The 23,218-nt window shown below is 40.8% G+C and overlaps 1 protein-coding gene across 1 annotated transcript in view; it reads right to left on the bottom strand.

Moving 5' to 3' along the window:
* The window catches only part of GHR (growth hormone receptor), an 84,184-nt gene that overhangs the window by 52,662 nt on the left and 8,304 nt on the right, over window positions 1–23,218 (bottom strand). Inside the window, exon 2 of the mRNA XM_009274532.1 lies at window positions 14,077–14,156. Within this exon, the coding sequence (XP_009272807.1) occupies window positions 14,077–14,146 (70 nt within the window). The 5' untranslated portion in view covers window positions 14,147–14,156. The remainder of the gene's footprint in view (window positions 1–14,076; window positions 14,157–23,218) is intronic.

The following is a 23,218-nucleotide window of genomic DNA, read 5'->3' as shown; positions in this document are numbered from 1 at the left end:
TAAAGGAAGGAGGATTTCTTCTTACGCATTTTTGTAAAAATCACGTGTCTTTCTAACATGCGGCATTTAAAAGCTATGATGTATTATGTTAACAACAGGAAATGATGTGGGACTTCCCCACCTGTATAAGAAGTCACGGCAGTTTACCTCTAGCAAAGTAGAGATATGATGGATTCAGGGCTTTTCTAAAAGTAATTTGTTAGAAGACTATAGCAGCTTTTCATAAACTGCAATTGAATGCATAATGGGATTCCCACAGCCAAGCAGAACAACATACAGAGACCATTTCTCTTTAAATCCAGGAGTCCTATCAATGTAAGCCATATATTATTTTTATTGGTCCCCACTTCCGTTCTTAAAGAGGGTTAAGAGCCACATACTAAGTCCAACATTCTATTTCCTTTAGGGATAGCTATGACTTTGGGAAAAATAATGCTGTTTCTAGAAAGCCGGTGTGTATATACAGGTATCTTGGGATTACTGGAGATCTTAATTGTATTTCACACATCTTTGCAAGTTGCTGAGATGTAAAACCCATGAAGTGCAAAGCACTGTCATGGTCATAACTCATGTTTCTTAAGGGATTTCAAGGGGATATAATGAAATTAAATAGCAAGACTTTAACTGTTGACACTTTTCTAAACAAGAAGAAACCAGAGCCTTATTCTCTTAAGAAAAATTGCACTTTTGACTTAACAAATTGGAAGAAAAAACATGCTGAATTCCAGTGGTAACAAGATCTTATAACTGAAAAACAGTATTTAACAATACAATTTACAATCAAGTCTTCTGTTATAAAGTTGGACAACACAGACCAAATGCTAACTCTGATAGATGTAATCTTTGCACAGTCTTTCCTGTAATTAGAACTGCTACTTAAGTCTACTAGCTAGATAAACTGGTGTAGCAGACTATCAAGCCTGCTGTACTGGGGGGATAAGATAACATTTCAGACTGGGAGCTCTGCAAGGAGAATATAGTCATTTTGAGATGGTCAGTACATCTAGGAAGAAGCCCTCAACTCCTGCAGAACACCAACAGGAAGCTGTCACTCACTTATCTCAAGAAAACATTCACTAGATTGCACCACATGCAAACGTGCCAGATTCTGTAATGCATGTTCCTCCTGGTAAAAAACAAATATTTCTTGACTTGGGGAGGAAAGAAAGGGCAACCCAGAGAAAAACCTACTTCAAACAATGAGCAGTGTTCATGGCCTTGGAAAAGTAGATAACAGCAGCTGGATATTTTAGGCAACCACATTAAATTCTGCTGGTTTTGTCTTTGCTACCTCTCGTAACATAAAGCCTCGGTGAGGAGGGTTCTGCAATATTATTGCAAGTATTTTTGTAGACAAGGATGTAACTCTACTTAACTGGTTTGGCCAGGAATGGGAGGTTAAACAGCCTCAGCTGTGACAGCTGGATATCCTGAAGAGCTCCCAGTACATCCTGTCAAGAGCAGTGTCTTTGCCTTCTACCTCTGTAAAGTATGGCATAATCCAGCCAGGACTTTAATTTAGTTCTGAAAGGCCCTAGGTGTGTTGAAAGGCATGTGCCAAGAGTAACAGGAGATACCTTGGGTTTTTCTGATTAACTTCTACAGCTTCCTACTGTGCAAATGCTATGGAGTCAGAAATGGAAGATAGTAAGTTATTGATCTCACATCCATTTCATTACTTGTGGAGCTGCCCTAGATACAAGTGTTTTTCCTGTGAATTGGCTTGATAGATCTTCCCAGCATGAAGAGCTGAGCTCTGGAGCCAAGTGGAGGCATCCTTGGATAACAAGGCAATTTCTGACTAAAACAGATGAGGCAGTTACATTCAAAGGTAACTAAACTAGTTAGCAAGACCAAACATCCCCTGCAAATCCACTGAATAATACACTGGAGAATGAAACAGTTCACTAGAAAATAAATTATGTCACTTATGTACACGCAACACCATTTTTCCACATTGTTCACCAGTGTTTTATACCTCCTTTTTAATAAACCACTCATATTTCCGTTGCCCTACAAAATAAATGGACTTAATTAAGTGGTGGAGAATAATCAGACCAGTGACTTATACTTCCAAACACCTCACTGGGATGAACTCCAAATATCAACACATAGCCTATGAAAAAAAGAAAACACTTTTGCGTTACACTTCACCCTCAACCATTTCTGGTGTAGAAGCCCTCTAAAATAGACACTAAGAACTTAAAAAGGTATTTCTTTTCCTTGCCAAACCATGAACCACTAATAATTTCCATTCCTTTAATAATTACTTTTAACTTCCAGAAAAACACTTCACTGCAAGCAAAGATCAGCCCGGCACATATACAAGTGGATTAAAACAGATGGTTTGAATTAAATCCTATACAACAGTAACTATAGTTGACATCAGCATTTTCATTGAAGTAATTATATTGAGTATTAACTATTTGATCATTAACAGCAAATAATAAATAGACCATGTTAACATTTATAGTTATTACCTACATTTGCTTCCCTAACACTTGCAATTTCTGGTTCAAAGTCAAATTATCACATTATTCTTTGTTTTGTGCTTCAGTGATGAAGAGACAGAACACAAATTCAAAAGGTATAATGACAGAATTTTACTTTGTACATGTTCTTGTTTAAGATTTAATATTTATTAAATGTTAACAGTTTTTCCTGTTTTACAGTAGGCATGGGTGGCAAACAATAAGTGCCTTTTAAAAGAAACTTGATGCACATGGTGTTTGCCAGCCAGGCATGTAATTGTTCTGGTTATTTTGTCTTTACAAAGTAGAAAACAGGGGGTTCTAGCAGATAGGGTTTCAAGGGTAAACTCTCGATCCAAGTGAGCTTTCAGATTTGCTTCTAAAGTTTCTGTGTCAGCCCTAAAGCCAAGACTACACATTGCTAGGGGAATAATAAACAAACAAAATCCCAGACCAAATACAGAATAAACATATTTCCTTTCAGCATGTTTCTCTGAATATGTTGCGGGTAACAGTTAGGGATAGCCCACAAAAGACACACTTCTCGGTCTGGGTGGATCTTTTGCGTTCCCCCAGCCAGACCGCACTCCATCACTCCAGCAGTGCAGTGCCGAGCGTTTGCACACACGCACGCGGGGCTCCAGCAGCCCCCGGAAGGCTCCTGCCCACTCACATCCTTCTCTTCCACTCCATCAGCACCACGCAGGACTGCACTGGTTTCCGTCCCGTCCTGCCATGGAGCTTTCCAAGCAGAAGAGATCTTGTCAATTTAATTTCTGCTTGTACGGTCTGTAGAAGGGAAATACCCTTGGATGTTTCTGCTGTGGGAGCTGATAATTTGTTCCTTTGTTTTCCCTTTTGATTAATTTTCAGTCCATGGAGATCCTTCCATTTTATCCCCTGGCATTTTTTTAAAGAACCTTTGCTACAGTGTTGTATCAAAGGCTCTCTGAAAATCCACATTTTAGGGACTGAACAACCATTTTCTGTGTGCATGTTGAAACCTTTGTTTGAGTCAGTAGCTATGGGTGACAGACACTAAGTGTCTTTTGAAAGAAACATGACTTACACAGACTCCCAAATATATAATATTTATCGATGCATTTACCAATATATGCTTTTTGCAAGTTTCTTCCAACTTGTCTTGCCCAGAGGACAAACTTTCTGATGTGCAATTTCCTTGAGTCCTTTTTTAAAATTGGTGTCAGGTTTGCTACATGCCACTTCATTGGTGCCAAGGCTGATACAAGTGATAAATTCCCAACTACACAATATTTAACAGTTTCCTGTTGCATTCTTTGAAACTCCCAGGAAAATCTCCTTCACCAACTTAATGAGCATGAAATACGGGACTGAACTGACATTATGCATGCTCTTTAGATAATAAACCAACACTATCAGCCTACCCTATGGCTATTCTACACCCCTTAGCATGGAATTACCTACTTTGTAAAAAAATTTTAATTATCTGTAAAAATTAATCCTGTACTTCAGGAAAAAGAAAGTCTTCACTGCATTATGCAAGAACAATTCAAAATCCCTAGCAGGGGGACAGTTTTCTAGAAGTTCTGCAGAAAACTAACTATTGCTGTTACTACCTAATTTTAGAGCATGCTTCTACAATGGGTGGGAAGAGAAAGCAAAGTAGAGAAACCTGTCTTGTTAAGATCCTGTACTTCAGGAAAAAGAAAGTCTTCACTGCATTATGCAAGAACAATTCAAAATCCCTAGCAGGGGGACAGTTTTCTAGAAGTTCTGCAGAAAACTAACTATTGCTGTTACAACATAATTTTAGAGCATGCTTCTACAATGGGTGGGAAGAGAAAGCAAAGTAGAGAAACCTGTCTTGTTAAGTACCAGGACTTCTTCCAGATTCAGAAGCTACAGAGTCCTTACTGGTAGTCTGTAGCTCTGCCTCTCACCTACAGTATCATTCCTAGGCTATTCTTCTTCCATAGTTCATTCTAAGCACTTCTCCAGTAGTAGAGAAGGGAAACAGCCTAGGCCAAGTATTTTTATTCCCCAAGGGGAACCTTGCCAGAGCCTTGCTGTGGAGGGCCACACAATGGCCAAGCTCCCCAGCACTATCTCATTCCCGTTCCCCTTTCCATCATCCTCAGAAGTAGATAACCAGCTGGGCACCAGTACTCTGCTGGAGTGTAACAGGGAAGACTGGGTGAGCAGTCAAAGTTGGAAACAAGCAACTGGGGGACTCTCTGGAGCCCAATTGATCAAGAATTCTGCAAGGCTGGAGCCAGCCATCCTCCAAATGGTGGCTCTGGTTCCCAAAGTACCCAACTGTCCTGGAAGTGCTGCTGCAACCCTGAGAATCATCTGGTTCTGCTGAGGGTGGTAACCAGCACAAAGCTTTCAGAGTCGCTCTGTGTGATTCAAGGATGGCATCTTGTGAACTTCTACTCTATGAAGTTTCTCTTTCACTTCTGATCCCTTGGATCAGCTGAAGGGAACACCCAGGTGTGCCGAAATATTGCTGAGGTGCACACACTGCTCCCTCATTTATACTGGTAGGAACCAGGTCTCTTCAATGACAGCTCTCCAATTCCCAATCACACTTTTATTCTGTTCCCAGTCTGATCCTGACTGCCACTTTTGAAGAGCACAGCATGGAAAGAAAAGGTGCAACATTGCAGACAGCCTCTTGGTTCTAAAAATCTCTTGTATTTTAAATCAGGAAGTGCAAGCTACTGCACAATAACTGCATCATTGTTTAAATTAATGAAAAAATGTTACCCCTTTCCATGGTCATGTCATTGTATGCTATGAACGTGCAGTAACAATGGTTTCTTTTTCTTTTTCCTGTTACAGATGGGTGGTATTGAAAGCAATTTGCTCTGGGTGTGCTCCACTGCATGGAATGATTCATTATATCTCATGCAATATGCTTTTATAATATGGATTAATGTTTATTTGCCTGATCTACTTTTCCTTCCCCTGATGCACAGTCAGTTTATTAACTGAGTTCATTTGGCTAGTGCAGTACAAACTGTTTAAATAATTCACATGAAAAATACAACTACATTTAAAATATCAAAACAGGAGTTAAAGTGAAAACTGTAACTAGGAATTTTCTCACTTGTTAGCTTCTTAGATAGTGGTAACAAACTGCTGTGCACATTTTTGCATCACCTCCATCATCTGATCTCCCTCTTTAAATACATGGACTTAATTGCATGTGTGGGCAAAAGTTCATGTTTCAAACTGGCCTCACTGCTTCTCCTCCAAAAGCAAGCCACAAGTGGCCACCGTCAGCCAGCAGTTTTAGGTGCAGCTCAGCCTGGTAAAGGAGGAACGATTCTGGTTCACAGGAGGACCAGCGCATGTGCTGGTGGCTTGGCTGCAGTCTATAGGTCTGCTTGGGAGAGCGAAGATGTAGACTGGGATTACAAGCTTTGCAGCTGAGAGGCAGAAAGACTGAATTCTCCTTCTGACTACACCTGGCACTAGCTACAGAGATAGTGGCAATTCTTGCAAATGACCTCAAAACCCAGCAATCAGAGGACAGCAAATTTGCAAGTTCGTGTTCAAAAGAGAAGAAAATATGATGGTGACTAAAGAGCAATGAAGGAAATATGCACAATAGCAGGAATGTTAAAGATTAGAGATATCTGGATGGGATAACTATGGCATATACGTTATTTTGCAGGGTGTCTGAAGCTGATTGTTCATGAAGTGTTTTTGGCAGGCTTGTGGGTGAAGATATCCAAAGTCTTGAAAGTCTTCAGTAAATGCTGGAGTCACATGTGGTTTGGAGGAAAGAACAAAGGAGACAAGTCTCTGGCAACCCAGGTGTCCTGGTTTCAGCTGGGATAGGGTTAATTTTCTTCCTAGTAGCTGGTACAGTGCTGTGTTTTGGATTTAGGATGAGAATAATGTTGATGACACACTGATGTTTTAGTTGTTGCTGAGCAGTGCTTACACTAAGTCAAGGACTTTTCAGCTTCTCACACTGCCCTGCCAGCGAGTAGACTGGGGGTGCACAAGAAGCTGGGAGGGGGCACAGCCAGGACAGCTGACCCAACCTGGCCAAAGGGATATTCCATACCATGTGACCTCATGCTGGACAAAAAAACTGGGGGGAGGTGGCCGGGGGGGCATGGCCGCTGCTTGAGAACTGGCTGGACATCGGTCAGCGGGTGGTGAGCAACCGCATTGTGCACCACTTGTTTTGTATATTCTATTATTATTATTATTATTATTATTATTATTATTATTATTATTATTATTATTATTATTATTATTATTATTATTATTATTATTATTATTATTATTATTATTATTATTATTATTATTATTATTATTATTTTACCTTCCTTTTCTGTACTATTAAATTGTCTTTATCTCAACCCATGAGTTTTACCTTTTTTCCAATTCTCTCCCCCATCCCACTGGCGGGGGGGAGTGAGCGAACGGCTGGTGTGGTGTTTAGCTGCCTGCTGGGTTAAACCATGACACCAGGTTAGCATTTGAACCATTGGATCTGCTCAGTTACAAGCCTAAACCCGGATTTTTAGGGGCATAATTTAAGGCTACTACACCTGAAAGTTTCAGCACTATGTTTTTATTTTCTATGTTTTCTTACAAAATATAGGCCTGTCTACAATTCATTTCCAGCATGTGTTTTCCACTCTTAGAAATCCCAAATCCCTTCCTGTTAAAATACCATGTATGCTCCCAACACAGAAGAAAGACAAGGTGAAATCCTTTCTTTTCCATGTGAGAGCATAAATATTGTCACACTGGCCCAGACAAATGGCTTATCTGAAATATATACTACTGGCTAGGAAGCAAGAGCGCTAAAAGTAACTCAGAAGTGCACAGATTCAAGGCCTTCCTTCGGATTTTTCTGCTAGCCATCAAAGCCATGCCTTATTGTAATGGAAAGTGATGATGGAAATACTACTTTGCTCTCTGCCAAAATGAATCTTCCCTCCAGTCGAAATGGCTTAGCCAGATCAGAGTGCTATAACTTACACTTCCCTGTGCCAAGCTTTCTGATCCTGGCTCCTGGAATGGCTTTATAGCAGTTTCTTCTACATAACGGAACATTTTTCTTGCTCAGAAACACTTAAACTTCTGGAAAAAAGACAACTGTTCTAAAGGCTTTGTCTGCAGGTAAAAGTTTTAAATCCGCATTCTCAACAGTTCTGCCCCTGTCCACGTAAACCAGGATGCACTAAGCTGATCACAGTTTTGAACTTTTCAGGTTTTACTGCCAGCTCTGCTTTGGCTTGTGTTCCGTACTTAGGTAGCTGTATATAATTGAGAAAGTAGGTAACAAAGAGAAAGGCCATAGCAAAGACACACCAATTAGAAGAATTAAGAAGAGAAAATGACCGCAATGAACAAAGGACTACCAACTATATTATGGCACTAGCATTTACCAAGAGGAGGTAAGAGAGTTTGCAGCTTAAGCTAAGGAAGATTCTGCCCTTTCTTATTACCTTTTGTCACTTCCTAACAAGATTACGATTGTTATATATGCAAATATGTCTAGTCTTCCTGATCATCAAAAAAAGTCGTTAAAAATAAAAGAGCCTTCATGTGTGAGAAATGGCTTGTCACTACACTGACTGCAATCTATAAAATTTGAGTTCGCCTAAATCACAAAACATGTTTTCAGCCAAGTCCCCACACAGCTATTGATCTTTTTTCTGAGTATTTCAAACCAAGCAATGAAGTCCCTGGTACCTCCTGACTCCATGAACAGATAGACAAATTCCACTTTCTCAGCAGAGAATATGCTGCAATTCAAAGGCACCTTCCTGTGTAGACTAAGAATTCCTCTGTGCATCAGAAAAGTCAAATCCATGCCTTTAGACAACATCCGTCTGCTACTTAATTTCATGGTGACAGCAAGAACCCAACTGCTATCCTGTCAATCCAGTGAGAAGACCGCTCACCTTGGCTGTAGCAGAAGACCTACAGCATGTGGCTGAGCAGCTATGACACTACCCAGAAGAAAGCACATAGAATTATGCATACCCAAACAAGGCAGTTGTAAGGGTGAGGCTCAGTTCAAGATGAAGACACCTATATTTAGCTCTCTTTATGCAAGGTAGGGCAAAATCCAGTTGCCTAAACATCTGTAGCTATCTCAGACTGCCCAGGATATTCTGCCTGCCTTCCAGCCTCTGCTTCAAAAGGCACAGATGTCCTACCTACAAGTCTCATGCAGATTGTTTGGGTACCTAGAGGATATCCATATGATTCACACATGGATGAATCTCATCCTTAGGTGTCCACGCTCCCAATAGTCAATGGAGAGCTAGTCAATACAGTCCCTGGAACAAAGAACAGCTGATGGAGTTGATTTAATTGCCTGAAAACAGATGTTCAGGTACATATGAGACGCCTGGCCTTAAGCTTTTTGCAGAGGTCTTTAAGCTTCTGGACATTACGGAATGATGCAGATGTCCTGCAGGTCCTGTGTTATCGCTGTTGAGTCCCATGCAGATGTCTCGGGTGCCTAGGGATGTCTTTAATGACACTAAAGCTCTGTAATTGGGAGTTTTGATATCCAAGTGCACACCTATACTTAAATGGTTTAATCTGGATATATAATGCACGCAAAGCATTCAAGTACAATAAGTAAGCAGACACCAGCATAACAAAAGGACATTTTGATGGAAGTAAAAATTAGATTTGACATGTCTCAGAAGGGAAAATAGTTACAGAAGGGAAAATAGTTAATCCTACTTCTTATGTAAAAGTGAGGAAAACAGAGCATTTGAGCATAACAGCGTCATACAATAATTAAAAAAAGTTGTGATGGAAAAAAATAAATACATTTCTAAAATCAGATTAGATAAAATGAACAATAAATTCAGGCTTGTAGCTCTTAAGTACAAAAATAGTTCACTGAAATATATTGTTATTGTGCTATCATTAAATATGAATGCCTCTCTAAACCTGCTTCAGAGGATGAATTAGCATAGCTGTAATAGTCTGGAACAAACTTTGATCTAGTATAAAAAATTATAAAAGACATTTCCCACTTCTTTTCACTGGAAAGAAATTAGTTTTGGAACTGGTTTAGCTTATGCATTGTTTTATTAACTGGGACTAATTCCCAGTTTATTCCTCTATGTCCTTATGTGACCTACACTCATCAGTTGTAGAGAAGGAACAAGTAGACAAAATTTATTTTGCTTCCTAAACATTTTACAATCTGTGTCTGGAGTAATTCCCCTCAACCACTTCTGATGTCAGCATGTATAGTAAACCAAAATACCTAGGTGTATGCTGGATATGTATTTGAAGCACCGGTGTTACATTAATGTAAATATCTCAAAAGTAAATTTTTTATGTGTACATGAATATAAGGTGTTATTTTTTTCTTGAATGACAATATTGCACAGACATAGGTGATCTTCTCATGAAGCAGTACTCTTTCTTAATTAATTAGTTTAATTAACCAAATTAAACTAAACTTTCAAAATCACACAATTCCCCATCTTCAAAGCAACCTAAACTCTTAGAATCATAAGTTCTGTTGACTCAACAAGAATGTCTTCATTAGCTGTGAAAATGGGCCTTACGTTTTCCAATCCCTAGGGCACATAGCCCATTTACCTATGGTAATTACACAGCTATTAGAAATTACCTTCCTGTTATTGTGGCCTTTACACTTTCTTTCTACCAGTGCCTCTGTTCTGCCCTTACCATCATACAGTAGGCACCTTAGGACACGGACAGTGTGTGGGTCAGTGTCCCCTGGTAGAAGGCTGCCAGTCCCAGACCTGCTCAGCTCTGAATTGCCAGAGCTCAAAGACCTGGTGCAGTAGACATGCTTGGTCACATTTAGCATGGCCATCTCAGAGGTGGTGGGCACCCCTGTCACTTCACTCCAGCCACAGCCTCAGTTTAAGGAGCCGGCAAGCCAAGCTCTTTGCAAAAGGAGAGCATGAAAACAAGCTAAATCAATGGAAAGCCTCCAGCAGAACTTGGCACCGGCCTGGAGACAGCAAATAGGTGACTAAATGTCCAATATCTGGTCTCGAATGCTGTGCAGTTGCCTCGCCAACTGCTGGCCTCATACAGTCTCTCCCGCCAGGAGGAAACACGTATGGGATTTCACCATGTGCCAAGGGTGGATCCGGCCCCACGGCACGGAGCCAGCTCGAAGCACAGGCTCTTGTAAGGCTGAACGTAAGCTTTACTTACTTTCAAGAGATAAAAGCCTTCCATGTACAAGTCATATTACACTATCTCAGTAACGTGCTTTGGTGCAAGATTAGCAAGTACGTGTAATTTTTTTAATGTGCTGCCAGAAGAAACACAATTACTGAAGTGGATTTTTTAGGGAACCGTGACACCGTAGATCCAGTCCCTCAGGCAATGTATCATATACGGTACAGGTATGGAGCACATCTAATTAAGTTTATAGGAAGGCCTCAGCAAGACTGTGCCGGGCAGAGCTCTGTAAGATTATCAGGATTCATCACCCCGAGTGGGGCTGAATGCTCATGAGAACTTTTGCAGGTACAAGCACATACACATGGGGGAAAAAACAATAGCTAATAACTAATTAAGTTTATAGGAAGGCCTCAGCAAGACTGTGCCGGGCAGAGCTCTGTAAGATTATCAGGATTCATCACCCCGAGTGGGGCTGAATGCTCATGAGAACTTTTGCAGGTACAAGCACATACACATGGGGGAAAAAAGAACAAAATAGCTAATAAACAGGTCTCATCTAATATGCTGTCCTAAATCATGCACAAATGACAAATGGACGTTTTCTCATGCTGTGTCTCAAATATTCCTGTTCGACTTATACTTTCTTGTCTGACTTTCTCAGCTGAGCATTTCACCTACTCAATAAATGTGTTACAGCATTAGAAGCAGTTTAGTGGTTAGAAATTTATTCTTGGGACAACAAAGCTCTGTTCCCTTCACACATACAATTCTTTAATAATGCAGCAAATCAGGACATATATATTTAGTATTGTGTCTTGGATTTAAGCACAGAAACACAAAATGTTCTTCATTTTTTGATTCTGAAGGTAAGCTCATGGAAGTTACTATTTCATCCATATAGACAAAGTCATACAAAGGTGATGTTGTGATTAAGTTTAATTTATAACACAGATTTTTGCTGAACTTAGGGCATCCGGACCACACCTCATTTGCCAATGATCAAAAAATCCTCATGTGCTTTTAAACCTCAAGAGAGAAATTAATTGGTCCAGTAGACTGCATCTGGGCAGGGATTATTTTTGTATATTGAATGAATGTACTGTAAAATGCAGACACTGGGGGCGAAGGATCAAGTCAGGACACATTCATTTTTGTTCTACTGACCATTCTGTACGAGGCAATTAGTAGAAGCTGGTACATGTATCATATTTCACTGCGAAATACTGACTTTCCACATTTCAGCAGAACCAAGGAGGAACTTGCAAATTTTATTTCAGTTCATATGTCTAACTAAAGAGATTGGTACACAAAGGGGGAAAAATGAGTATATAGCTTTATTCTGCAAATTCCTATCAGAAAATTCTTCTTTTTTTAACCAAATCAGAAGACAGACAAGGATTCAAAACACATTAAATAAAGGCCCCACATTGTTTCAGCCCAATTCTAATATGAAAACAAACACTTCACTGCCCCACACTTCCTTACATAGGCACTTCTTTACACACTTCTTACATAGGCACACTCATTTCCCATGGGACATGTAGGTAGCAGAATGAAAGTATTGCTGCAAGTAGCAAATGGAAGTAGGGAACAAAAGTGAAAACTTGATCCATTCATCACCTTCAATGGTCAGATCCACTAGGAACTCAAACCAAATTTGGTAAATGTTAAAGAAAAAGTCTTAACTAGCAAGGGAGAAGAGAATCTTATAGATTCCCTTCCTGATAACACAGAGGACAAGCATCTGAGCCACACACACAGAAGTAAATAAACAGAAACTTGTGTTTTCCCTATCCAAATCCCTTTTTTAATAAACAAAGTTAACTTATGGAAGAATTCTCTGAAAACTGATCATTTGAGTTCCAATTATATCTTATTTCAACGTAATGTCTCCATTAACAACAAAGTAATACCCCTTATATCTCTCCAGCGCTTCTGCAAATACGGATATCTAGAAATTTTAAGTATGCGACTCCAAGAAAATACAGAACTGTATCAGGGCGAAGGAGGATGATTTTACCTTTAAACTGTAGGACAGTTATGACTACAGGCAACTATGCCATAGCTCTTTGGTTTAGTACCATATTCTAAAACTAACACTAGAAAGGCTAATGAAACATGGCTTGCAACTCTATAGGTATGTAATTTGCATTCCATAACATCTAAGTATGGAGCTAAAGGAAAAAAAAAAAGAAATTGAGAGATGTCAGAAATTTTCATTGACAATTTTATCAGTATATTTAGTTTGTTGTGGAAGCTGTTTCCACCCCACTTTTTCCAAAATTACTCGTCAAACTGCCCTCTCTGACTTTCTCTGCTAACACTGATTTTGGCTAGGACATCAGGAGGGGTACCTGCTTAAGGAGCCACCCTTCTGCAGCTGCTCCGTAGCTCTGAGAGAATCAGCGACAAGTTTGCATAAAATTAGTAACTATGGAAAACTGTTACTGCTCTCTCCAAAGGCCAGAACAAGACAGAGCAGACCAGGTTAGGTTGCATTTGTTTACAGGAGCAGATCATAACCAGCATAAGCGTATCAGTCTGACACAACGTAAAACTCCCACTGGAGTTAATGGGAATTTTTTATTCTAAATGAGTAAAAGACCAGTCCCAGGGGACCCACCAGAGTCAGGACAGGCCTCCGGGTGATACAGAAATGGTTCTTAATCATTGCTGGTTGCAATGAGAAAAAGCATCAGAGAAAGCTCAGCTGGACCAAGTACTTTCCAGCCTGCATTTAATTCAGAAGATGGAAGAATTGAAGTGACGAAGGATGGAAAAGAGAAGAACTGTGGAAAGCCAGAGGTACATTCAGTGGACGTGAATCCTGAGCAGATCTGTTGAATCATGAACATCACAGAATGTGCATTCAGAGCTTCTCAATGCTAAAAAGGCTTCTACTGGCTACCCACAGCCAGCTGTCTGGTTGAGAGTACATATTCTTTTCAAATCCCTTTTATAACCTCTACTCAAGAATTTCTAAGTGTATTTCTTATGAAACTTGTTCATATTGGCCTCAGACTCAAAGTGTACAGTCTTAAAATGCTTCCTCTGTACTTCCAAATAGTTCTACACTTAACATATGAATATACTAAAAAGACTTGTTAAGAAAAAAACCCACCAGATTCTATAAAAAAATTAACCCCATACAATTCTTTCATAATCTTCAGTACCTGAGCAAAAAAAATCCAGGTATCTAATAACAACATTGATCCAGCCTGTTTACACATCACACATCTAACACTGTCATTCTGCAACATGTCTCAATCTCACCCACTATCTGTACAAGATTAACTGATGTATTTTTCACATTTCACATTACTTACCAAGGTTACTGCAATCAAGGAACTTGCATAGTCCTGACACATATAATATAAAAATACTCTTTATATAAAGCTATATATATATGTACACACACAAAGGCACAAAAAGGTATCATAAAACTTACCATCACTTGCAGAAAGTGTGTCATTTGCACAGACCAGTGCCAAAGTAAACAGCAGATGCCGAAGATCCATACCTCTAATTCTGTAATAACAAAAGACAGTAAGGAAGTTTCTTTATAAACTAATATTACTAACTAATATGACATGTCATTTAAACTATTATCTAGTTTTGTTGAATTTCTGATTGGATTTAAGCCAGAAGTGTATTTAGTTTATGGTTTATTGCATCATAAAGTCATACATCATCTTGCAGTCTAGAACAGCGAGTAAATACTATTTTTACGAAAGAACTAGCTTATGGGTTTCTACTTCATTTAATATAGAGGGGGAAAAAAATCAAGTATTGTCAATCTCTAGCCTGCTTGCAGGGAGTAGCCACACTCACCCCACAGCAGCCTTTGGGGGATGGATCCCAATGACTAGCCTAGGTTAAATATGAAAGAAGGCATGACAAGTACAAGTATTGTCAATCTCTAGCCTGCTTGCAGGGAGTAGCCACCCCACAGCGGCCTTTGGGGGATGGATCCCAATGACTAGCCTAGGTTAAATATGAAAGAAGGCAAAGAACTATTTCAGGGAACAAAAACTCGATTATCCCCTTTTCAGCTCATGTTCCTCTGAAGCTGTATTCATCTTTGCATGCCATGTATAACCCTTCCTGGGTCTAGGACTACATGCAGTAAAGCTGAGAGGAGTAATGCAGTTTAATAAGCCAGCTCCCACACCAGAAAGCCAAATGGCTGTTAGCAGAGAAACACCAGCTTAGTACCTACGGCCACTGCCTGTGGCAGGCAGCACTCCAGGAGTGGAGAGGGAAGCAGTAGCTGCAGGGCTGCAACGATGAGAGTAACCTGGGATAATTCTATGGTCTGCTCCCTACCAGCACCCTGCACAGCCCCGAGCACCTGCCTTGGTGTCCCTGCTCTGCCACACTGCTCTTCAGGGGCCGCCATGGAGGCTGTCTCATGCTGGAAACTTCTACCTGCGTCATTTCTGAGAAGGCACCTTCCGACAGACCCGAGCACATCCACACAAGCCTCTACAACCTCCATGCATACAAACCTTTACAACCCAAGCATAACCCAATAAGCCTTTACAACCTCCCCAAAAAGCACACTCCTCCTTCTCCCTAATTTACCTGTGCCACACACACATAGCCTACCCCATCACACTATTTTGCTCCTGTTATTATCACCAGCATTTGATAACAACAGGGAAGGGCAGGATGGGATATGCTGGACTTGCGGGCAGTGCAACCTTCTGCACAAAATTGTACCATGCCCCCAAAAGCTCATGAGGTGTCCATATGTAGTAGGGGGAAAACATACATACCATGGATTACTACCTGACCATTTACAACCATGCCAGTGGAGCACAGAGATTACCGGAGACCTTCAAAACCACAGCTACAACACCAGAATGAACACGAACACTGAAATGACAGTCAGGCAGCAGTTTCTTGTTCCCGTGGCACAAAACTGCCAAGATACACTGACACCCCAGCTCAGTGAGGCAGTGGGGAGAGAGAGAGGAATAGCTCCACTTTCACATTTGACCGTAAATTGGTATGACAAACCTTGACTCTACACTTTCAGTTAGACGTTTTCTTTCTTCACCTAACAGGAAATTAAATCACAAGCGTCCAAACAACCAAGCCCACTAATGAGTAGCAATCTCTAAGTGGGTGTTATCAATTAACAACTGATGCTGTCAAATCTGGGTATCAAAAACTAATCAGTCTCCTAGTAGAGTTAGCAAAGTTTGAATTAGTCAGAAACTGTAAAACACAAGCACGCTGAGTATGTAAAACTATGGTAACACTGAATTTAAAAGATATTTCCCTCCTTAATTTTCTTACCCCAAGAGAACAGATTGAATCACACTACAGAAAAAAAAGGAAACTATTACTAACTCCAGATTTCTCATTCATGCTGTTTAGTACAAAACTTGAAAATCAGGAGGTATTTCTCACACCCTCATTAACACAACTGCTCAGTAATTCTTGAGTTTCAGGCTCAGTGCAGGAGGCATTTATTCCAACTGGTCTAGGCTAGCAGAGTCTAACCCAGACCTGCAAAGGCAAGCCAGGAGATGCTCCCCACCGCACCCACACCACCGTGGGGATGCCCAGCCGCACCACCTGGGCACCCTGCGGCCAGTCTGAGTGGGCATGGGGCAGCTGTACAGAGAGAAGAGCTGGGGGAGCTCTGGGGACCTGCCAGGCGCCAGGCTTTCCCCTGGCCAAGCAGATACGGGTCTCTCCAAAGGTGACTCCCCCGTTCTCATGTGGACAGGGAGGAAGGAAGGAGTATGGTGAGGCTGGAGGTGCGTTAGTGACGATTTGGGGCAGTGTGAGAGTGAGGCAGCCTGGGGAGCAGGACCAGAAGCCGTGAAGGCTGCAGCTGCTGGAGTGCACAGGGCTGGGAAAAAGTTCATAAAACAAATCACAGGCCAACAATCCTCCTACTCTCAGAGAGGAGCTACACTGGCACAGCACGAGGTTCATCTGAGATCAGCCACGTTTTCAGCTAGCTCAATTGTTCCCCTGCTCCATCTGTACTCTTGTTTAAAGGATTCTTATTGTCTCTTATTAATAAATCTTCTACAGAAATGCTTCTCTCTATTTGACAGTTCCTCTCCTCTTACACGATTTCTACCCCATCGAACAGCCTCCCCCCTTTTCAGCCCTTCCACTTTCTCCCTAAAGTTTTGTTTTCTCTTTCACAGGCCCGAGCACAATGTCACTTTATTTACAACTTTCCTGCTCTCTCCCTGTCGAAATACCCAGGCATCCTGTGCTGGCTCCATGTTCACACTTCCCTGTTCTCCTGTGTCCACCAGCCTCTGCTGGTCTTCCTATCACTCTTCTCCAAGCTTTCCTCCTGCCTAACAACGGCCACAAGAAAAGCCCAAACCCTCACAGGAGTTCTCCTGTGAGAACAAATGTTATCAACAGAGTCTGTCATTCAGAGCACATCTGTGAACACCATTTTGTTTCTCATAACCACACCAAACAACTCCATGGTGGGACCAGCATCAGTGCCCATGTGCAAGCTGTCACAGCACGGCTATCGCCTCCATCCCTGCCATCTCAGCTTACTCCCAGGAAGAGTGGTTTGACAGCCAGAGCACCAACCCAGGAGTCTGGAAATACATCCCAGAGGTCAACAATCACAATGAACTTCAATAAGGTCTTGCTGCTGCAGATGAAAACAATCCCATTCCAGTACTGCTCTACCTCTTGTGCTGGCAGACTTGTTTACATACCTGCATGCAGTGAACTCCATCATGAAGTTCCAGTTAAAATTAGTCCATAAACATTTATTGTAACAAATCTGTTTGCTGACCAGGTTTATCAGGACTCCGTGAAGATGGACCCCTGGAGCAGAGCCGGGGCAGCATAAGCATGGGAGTGAGCAGCCAGGGTGGAGGGGAGGACACAGTGACCCCTCCAGCAGTAGCTACTATTTTTTTAAGAGCAATTCTATAATTATTGGGACAGTCCCTGCTGAGCCACAGACCTTGACTAAAACATCTAGCTCTCTGAAACAGGGCACAGGATTAATTTGCGTTCCTAAACGTCAAAGGTGATCAGAATTGCTGCTTAATCCCTTGCCTCTTTGCTAGTAAAACGCGGTATAGAAACAAATGATGCTTCTTCTATGGATTCTCACAAATGCCACTATCTTAGCAAGGCAAAGCAACAGTGTCTCTGCTCTGCCTAAATCCACATGGGATCTTCCATTGAGTTATCCGTCCAGACAAGTTGCATATGGGAGAAAAATCGTACTGGTATACTCTGAACATGCCCAATATAGACAAGACTGAGCTCAAAAATGGTAACTGCTCTCATTTGAAAATATGGATGGGCCATGCTCCACCCTTTGTAGGAAGGGTACACCCTCTGGAAAGGGCAAGTTGTGCTAGCCTCCTTGGAGCTCGAACCCAGAGCCCTTGGGACAGGGCCCATACTCAGGGTCTCTCCCAGACAAAAGGAGCTCTGCAAGGGGTGTGAAGCACCAGGGACTACATGACCTCTCTGCGTCCAGCACATATACCAAAAGCTCTGCTGGGCTGCAGGTACAACTACCACTTCTAGAGGTTTCGGAGGCCAAGGGAGAGCTACACCGCCACGGCTCTGGTCTCGCGGAAGAAAATCTGGTGCAAAGCAGGAGCTGCCCCATCATGATATTGCTTTTGGTGGTACAGAATAAAATTTCTGAGAGAAGAGTCCTCTGAAGTGCCATTTGCCCCTCCATCAGACAACTACTGCCTTGCAGAAAGTTCTTACAAATCTGTCTTGTAACCACCCGCTGCTGTTCCCCTAAGACACTCTTGCAAGCTTGCTGCCAACAAGAACAGTATTGTTCAGAGGCTGCAGTGTTAACGTTGCAAGAGACAGCTTCTCTGTCGGCTTTAGGACAAAACTGACCTTTTAAAATCTAGTAATATCTACCTCCCAACACCTACCCCTGTATGTGCATGAAAGACAAATGCCACTAATAAAGCCCCTGCTATTTAACAGAAAAAAAAATTCAGTGTCTGTAATATACACTATTCTAAGGAATAATAGTCTATATCTTACCCAACTCCAGCAGTTTGTAAGAATGAAGAGAGCTAAAACCAGAAAAAAAAATTACAGCAGCTGACTGTCCTCAAGCCAGCTGAAACTTGACCACAGGAACATTTGGCTAGAGGTCAGCTGAGGCTAATTGCCTCAGTACAGAAAGGGAGCCAGGAGTTATAAAAAGGATAAAAAAAATTCTTGGCCCTTTTCTATAGCAATGTTGGAGTGAGGTCAATCACAAGTGAATTTAAACACGACATCTCTCCACTGGGACATGAACATAGTCAGCATAAACAGTTGAAACCGGGCTAAGAAAATTCCTGAGTAAAGAAACAGTTTAGTCACAGCTTACTGAATAGTTTGCATCTCCTCTGGTCAGGTAACAATGTTAACACTCAGAGTAAACTGTAAGGAGTTTTGCTTATAAACAAAACTGTTGTTTAAAGTGAGATCTTTACATTTAGATAGCTCCTGAACCTGAAAGGACCTGAAGGACAAAGGACATGACACTTCATTAAGCTGTGCCTACGAAGGGACTTCTGCTTTTGCCATCTCCATTAACTCACTGTACTCCAAATATGAGAGTTTTTTCCACTGTCACCTTCCCCAGTTTAGCATTGCTTGCCAAAGCAGCACACATGCAGCTATTCCAGAACCAAAGGTGGCCTCTCTGCTGCAAACCGAACCACAAAATTATTGAGCGAAGGATTAATCTGAGCTGCTTTTCTGTACATTGCTACGTGTCATCATTCCATCAGATCACAAACAGGGAAGGACATGAAAGTGTACAATGCAGGTGAACACACACCAGTACATCCGCCACCAAGTAAGCACTACACCAGTACATCCACCACCAAGAAAGAAGAAGTGCCGAGAAGGGAATGTAACTCCAGGCTCTCCAGATCTGTCCTGAACCTTATTTATGCAACTACCAAATACGTATGTACATACCCCTGCAGAATTTTTCTGGGTGAAAGGCCTTTATGTTTTACAGTGCAGGTATTCCTTACAAGCTATCTCACGGCAAGATTAGTGACACCAAGAGGAAATCTTTCTGTGCTTGCGTAAAAACATTCACGCCAGTTTGGCTGATTGTGCGTAGCTGAAGCCGCTTTGCCTGCTTACCCTCATTCCCCTGAATGCCAACAGGACAGAGTCATTCTGCAGATGAAATGAGTTATAGCCCTTCCAATCAACACAATCTAAAACTGCCATGGACCTAAAGACTTATTCCCTTGCTTGCTGATATTACAGCTTGATTGAGTCATCACAGCAGCACTTCGATGAACACCTGTTTTTATAGAACCCTTGTCAGGGATATGTACTCAGCCGTGTTAAGAAACAGAAATAACAAATTGTCACAGTTGATATGAGTAACAGACTATTCACCTAGTGTGTGTGGTTATCTGGGATATGAAAAGAGCAAGGAATAATACCATAGAAGCAGAAATTATGTACTGCAAATTAAAAAAAAAAAATCTCATAAAGGGCACATTTCAGAAAAAAAACCAAAAAACCTAACAACAAAAGACAGCATCACTGGAAAAGAATGAAGGACTCTGGCATAAAGCTGCATTTATTATGCATGGTTTGATACAAATTTGAGGATTATTAAAAGGTACATCATTATGACAAACTAAAACTAAACTATGGAACAGAGGCAATTTTATATTATTAATTAGAGCTCTATGTAAGCTAAATAATTTATAATAGTTTTAAGTATTAAAATTGAAAATGGAATCTATTAAAATAATTGCTCACTTTGGATTTAGAAAAGTTTTTTTTTTCCCAAAAAACCTTCTAATTTTGGAATAGAGACTATATGAAAGCTTCATTTTAACACCAAATGTATTTGTATCTCTATTGTAAGAGACACCTTCAACCTAACTAATTTTGGAATAGAGACTATATGGAAGCTTCATTTTAACACCAAATGTGTATCTCTATTGTAAGAGACACCTTCAACACTTTTACCAGAGCTGATTTCTTTTTCCCCAGGTAGATGTGACACTTTTACCAGAGCTGATTTCTTTTTCCCCATGGGTAGATGTGTCAACTAATTACTCTGATTTAAACTTCATATAAACTGGTAACAGGCCAAATAGTTATCCGTTCTTGGATGTGGTTAAGAAGCCCTCCAGTGAATCCAGAGCTTGGACATTGCTTTGGGCTTGTACTGAAAGCTGTTATAGGTTAATCCAGCTATAAATTCGTACTCCAAGAACTGGGCTACGAAGTCCAAGGATGGCTGTGGCATGTGGCATATCAATTCTTTATTCACAATAAAATCTGTTATGCTTTGACAGCAGTAACCTAATGGACTAGGTACACAGAGGGAGGATCTTAGCTGTAAGACTAGTAGATCATCTCCATCAGAAGACAATTGCTAAAAGAGAATTGAAGTTATAGTCTTACACTTCTGTCTACTGCATAAAGAGAAAATTTTGAACTTGGAAAAGACTTAATTGCTTTGTTTGCTTTTCAGCCCCCAAAACGTATCAAAGCAGCACAATAGCTGCATCTCATCAAAAATGCTTGGCGATAACCAAACCCTGTCAGCAGGAGCTTCATCATTTTGAAACAGCATTTTTGAACAAAGCAGCCTCAATTTCTTCTAATCACCTTGAACCCAAACATGCCTTTCAGACCTCGAAGAGCAATTTCAGGAAATCAGGGGGAGCAGGGTTTTCATTTTAAATAGTATTTATATATAAAAAACATTTCTTCCAGGAAAAACATCTTCAAGAAGCTGTAAAATTTAAGTTCAAGACCCTAGTATTTATCCTACACTAATGGAACTACTTAACAGTCTGTTACCATGGGACAAATTAATTACATGGTTTAATCACATGCTAAATTATTCATGTGCTCCTAATCAGATTAAAGACTACACAACAAAGCCTGTATGGCATTTAGGAAGTCATTAACTTAAATAGCGAATTAAGTGAAATCTGGTAAATGACAGACAAAGGACTGGAGCAGCATTTCTGGACGGCCACTGATGACTCCACGTACTCACATATTTACTGTCACTTGGTCAACATACAAAGATTAATCAGTTTGACAGAAGGTATAACAGTAAATAGTGCATTTTAAATTGGTGCAATTTTGTATGTCCCCAAGTTCCTATCAGTTTAAGATATGATTTATATTGATTTACAGATTGGAGCTAACTTTAAATCTCGTTTAAACTGATGTAGAGTTAGCATACGAGCACATCTATTCGACATAACTGTTTTTCAAAATAATTCCAAGTAAAATTCTCTGTTAAAGAAGTTCTCTGTTAATGAGAAACAATATGATTTCAACTGCTTTCCATGTGTCCTCTGTAAGGTCATACCAGCATTGTTCCCTGGCCCTATTCTCTGCTGATTTGGTGCTTTAAGTCCATGCAAATTTGAATATATAAACTGTGGGCACCTACCAAAAAGTAGTTCATTCAAAAGTAGTAGCATTCAACAACCAACTTCGTATAGCCATATACAAAGATTTTGAGCTAGATCCTTAATTGTGTAAATCAGCACAAAGTTGAAACAGATACTGAATGAGACCAGCAAGGGGAGAAGATTATTCAGTATTTTTAAATGCAGCGTTGCCAAAACAAGTTTTCATGAGGTAAGTAATAACTTGTGAAGAAAAGCTGCTTTCTGTTCAAACCTTTCATAAAATCTTAAAAGTCAGTTAACTTCTCCGTCCACTTGCATTGGTAAGATCTGGAAATTGAAATACCCAACTTTTAAGTTTAAAGTATGTTTTGATGAAGCATCTCACATACATAAATAGACTATGTCCACCCTTATGAAAATGGTTTAAAAACACATCAGCATTTTTATATACCATCTAAACAGAATCTCTAGAACCTTTGCACTGAACCAATCACTTCTGATACACATTTTTATGATACAGCTGTTGATGACACCTTTTAAGCCAAGAGCCATAGGAGGGATGCTGTTAAGTTATTGTTTTAATTGGAGATTTTTCCAAGGTTAGCGTGTCCAGTATTTCCAAATACAGGGAGACAAACAAGCTCATTTCAGTAACTGAATTTATTCAAAGTCTATATATACTGGGTATATACTTTACTCTTTAAGGACTTCAAGCAACTTTTCTTCCACATCACATTTCGAATCGTATCATGGCATTATGATGCAATGTTGGGGCAGCCCCCGATATTTCAATACAGGCTAGGGATGAAGGGATTGAGAGCAGCCCTGCTGAGAAGGACTTGGGGGTACTGGTGGATGAAAAGCTGGACATGAGCCAGCAATGTGCGCTTGCAGGCCAAAAGGCCAATCATATTCTGGGCTGCACCCAAAGCAGCGTGGCCAGCAGGTCGAGGGAGGGGATTCTGCCCCTCTACTCTGCTCTGCTGAGACCCCACCTGGAGTACTGTGTCCAGCTCTGGAGCCCTCAGCATAAGAAGGACATGGACCTGTTGGAGTGAGTCCAGAAGAGGGACACGAAAATGATCAGGGGGATCATCCCCCATGATCAGGGGGATGGACCACCTCTCCTATGAAGAAAGGCTGAGAGAGTTGGGGTTGTTCAGCTGAAAGAAGAGAAGACTTCGGGGTCAG

The sequence above is a fragment of the Aptenodytes forsteri genome, unplaced genomic scaffold, assembly GCF_000699145.1.
Source record: "Aptenodytes forsteri isolate BGI_AS27 unplaced genomic scaffold, ASM69914v1 Scaffold176, whole genome shotgun sequence".
NCBI lineage: Eukaryota > Metazoa > Chordata > Aves > Sphenisciformes > Spheniscidae > Aptenodytes > Aptenodytes forsteri.
This window is presented reverse-complemented; position numbering and strand designations above follow the sequence as displayed.